The 3,228-nt window shown below is 44.6% G+C and overlaps 1 protein-coding gene across 1 annotated transcript in view; it reads left to right on the top strand.

Moving 5' to 3' along the window:
- Nucleotides 1–853: 853 nt before the first annotated feature.
- CSUI_004726 (endonuclease exonuclease phosphatase family protein) overlaps nt 854–3,228 on the top strand; it is a gene marked incomplete at its 5' end in the record, with an annotated part of 2,991 nt that continues 616 nt past the window's right edge. The window contains 3 exons of the mRNA XM_068064911.1: nt 854–1,276; nt 2,058–2,180; nt 2,894–3,021. Coding sequence (XP_067923112.1) covers nt 854–1,276; nt 2,058–2,180; nt 2,894–3,021 — 674 coding nt within the window. The remainder of the gene's footprint in view (nt 1,277–2,057; nt 2,181–2,893; nt 3,022–3,228) is intronic.

The raw sequence follows: 3,228 nt of genomic DNA on the forward strand, positions 1-3,228 counted from the left end.
TCTGTGATTCTTTTTCTTGCCGAAGTTGTTCTATGTGTTTCTGCCCACGAATTCTTCGAAGTCCATTCCCCTCGGGGCACTGAAGGTGGTGTATGGTCGGAAACTCTTCGTTTCTTCTCTTGTAGATTTCCAGACGACAAGAAGAAGAGACTACATACACCCAGCACTCGGGGAGTCGGCTTCTTTCTCTCCCCTGACATCTTCTCCCTTTTCTTCTTCCCCTTCTCCTCCTCTCTCCCTCTTCTTCTTCTCCCCCTTCTCTCGGTTTTTCTCCTTGATTTCCCCCTTCTTCTCCCTCTTCTCTTTCCTTCTCCCAGAAGGAGAGGTTCGACACTTGGAGACCTGGAACTTCTCCTTTCACTGGTTTCTCTGCAGTCTCACAAAGTAGATCAAAATTTCCCTTCAAGATCAGTAGGCACACACTAGCCGATTGCCTCTTTGACCCTCTAGGCAGTCACGCAATCTGATTCTCGCAAAAAGAAAAGGTTCTCTGCCCTCCCCATTGCCTTTTCTGGTGTACATACACCCGGGGATGACGGTGGTCTTCCCCAGTTTCCCTTATCTCTTTTCTTCGCTTCGTTTGACTTCCTTGCCGATGCGGTGTTCACCCAAATCTTGATGGTGAAAGCAAGATTACTACGTGCTGCGATAGAAGATTCTCGAGTCTCTTCGGATCACCCTTCTGTGCCAGAAGGGGAGGCTTTCTTCTTTTGCACACTCCGCTGGGAAATTTCTCTAAGAATGAACTGGGGGCGTCACCCTCCTTTTGTCTTTATCACGTCTTCTGTTCTATTTTCTCTTCTCTCCTTTCTCTCTTCTCTATCTGTCTTCTGGAGTTGTCTTGATTCTTTCAATGAGGGTGTCCAGCTATCCACCGTCTTGGGTTTCTCGCTCTTCTCCCTCTCTTCTTCCTTCTTCTCTTTTCTCCCAGCGGGATAATAGCATGCGTCCTTCTCTTCTTCTTGTGACTTCTTCTTCTCTGTCTTCTTCTCTTTGTCAAGTAAATCACTATCTTCTTTCCCCACTGAGAAAACCGTCCCTCTGTCCCCTGATGCTCCCCGCGGCGTCTCATTCTTCTTCTTCTCGTGTCTTCTTCCATCCTTCTCTCTTATCTTCTTTCTGTTCTCTCTCTTCTTCTTCTCCCTCTTACCTCTTCTCTCCTTCTTCTCCTCTCTCTTCTTCGGCTTCTTCCCAGTCGGCCCCTGTCCGTCTTGACCATCCGCCAGGAACAGCATCGCCCTATATTCGGATCTTGACTTACAATATTCTCAACAGAGTACGTCTCATGACTTGCCCCTCTCTCCTTCCCCTATTCTAGACGAAGAAGTCGCCTCATGTTTCTCTTTTCTCAATGCCATTGCCTAGCTATCTTATAAGCGTCGACTTTTCTTCTTCATCTTTTCCCACGTCTTCTGCTCTTTTCATATCTTTCCATCCTTCTATATATCTGTGCTTACCTCTAGTCAGTAAAGCAGCCTTTTCTCTTTCCTTCCGTCTTTTCTTTTCTCCTTCGTCTTTCGTTTAACATGGAAGGATACAGCCCTTTTCTTTGCCTTCTATTGTCATCTTTCTTCTCCTTCTCTTCTTTGTTGCCTTTGCTAAAGCTTTCCGTTCTCCTTTTTTCTTCTGTGCACGTCCACTCTCCTTCTCTTCTTCTATCTTTTTGTCACTGGTATGTTTGATAAGTTCTTTATGATCTCTTGTAGAAAGGGTCTCTTTCTTCAATTGTTTCCGGGAATTTCCTGCGACCTAATCTATCCCAGAGACAGATAATTTCTCTCTTTTCTTCTCCCTCTCCTCTTTGTTTTCTCTTTTCTTCTTCGTCTTTCTCTCTCTCGCTTCTTTCTCTCTCTCGCTTCTTTCTCCAGTCCTGAGGTTTCTCTTGGATGTCTCTCTCTGTTTCTCTCCTGTCTCCTCCTCTCTTTTCTTCTTCGTTGCCGATGTTCTCTTAGACGTCTCGATCCTCTCTTTCCTGTGACTCTGTCTTATTTCTTCGCGTCTGGTCTTCTCTTCAATCTCTTTCTCCCTTTGTCTCTCTTTTCTTCCTCTGTCTATAGAACGATTCCTGGAGAGGGGGAAGATTCTTCTATTGTGACCCCTCAAATCTTCAGCTGTCTATGAGATTACCTCGCATCTCTCATGAACTTCTTCATCTCTCTCCAGATATCTCTTGCTTACAGGTATCTCTCTTTTCTCTCGCTTACTGTCTTAACCTTTTTCGCCCTCTTCTATTCTCTCCTTCTCATTAGAGACCATTCTTTCCTTGAAGAGTCTTTTCTTCTTCATCTCCGACAATAGACGCACGCTTAGGATATACAGACTGATATAGATAGAGGGCGAGAGACATGTATAAAGATACATGGGACAACTCGCATCGATATACCTGTGGAAAGATAGTGAGAGAAAGAAGAGTTAAGAGTAAAAAGGTGTCAGGAACACTCTTAGCATGTACACACATCTAGCAGTATATGGAAATACAGGTAGTTCCACATATACCCGAAGATAGTATGTATCATATGGTATACGTGGTATGCACGTAGATAATGCCTGTCATATTGTACTCCTTCATATACATCTATATATATATATATATGTATTTATCATATGATACGGCCCCAGGTGTCCACCTGTATGGATGTGTATAGAGCAGTCTATCTGCATCTATATCTGTTGCCCTATGAATGCACCTGGCCATGTGTATGCGCCGAATGACGAACGGACATCATACGAAGAGAGAGAAGGGAAAGGCGAGGCGTAGAGGTCCGTTCTTTGGAGACACTCTTTCTTTCTCTCCCACACGACTTTATTTGGAGTCTCTTGTGGGCACCCTCCTGCAGTGTTTCTTTCTCCAACTTGAGCGGACTTGTTGGCTTCCGTCCCTGTTCCCTTTCAGGAGGTCGACTCTTTTTCATTGCGATTCCTGGTGAAAGAATTGAAGACTCAGGACTACGCCTCTGCTGTTTTCTCGGCTATTCCAAGCAGAGGAGGAACAGGGGGGTATGGCTGTGCGATTCTCTACAGGTAGGATGTTCTTCTCCTCTCGTTTCCCTCGTATCTTCGCTGTATATACACTGGAGAGAGAAGAACACACATAAAGTCATGTATGTGTATGAAGTTACACCGGTGGTATACACAAGTGCGTTTCGACGGATATCCATATGCGCGTATATATCATGATTGATAGATAGATAGATAGATCGATTAACGATGGATAGATTAAAGATAGAT

The sequence above is a fragment of the Cystoisospora suis genome, assembly GCF_002600585.1.
Source record: "Cystoisospora suis strain Wien I chromosome Unknown contig_2254, whole genome shotgun sequence".
NCBI lineage: Eukaryota > Apicomplexa > Conoidasida > Eucoccidiorida > Sarcocystidae > Cystoisospora > Cystoisospora suis.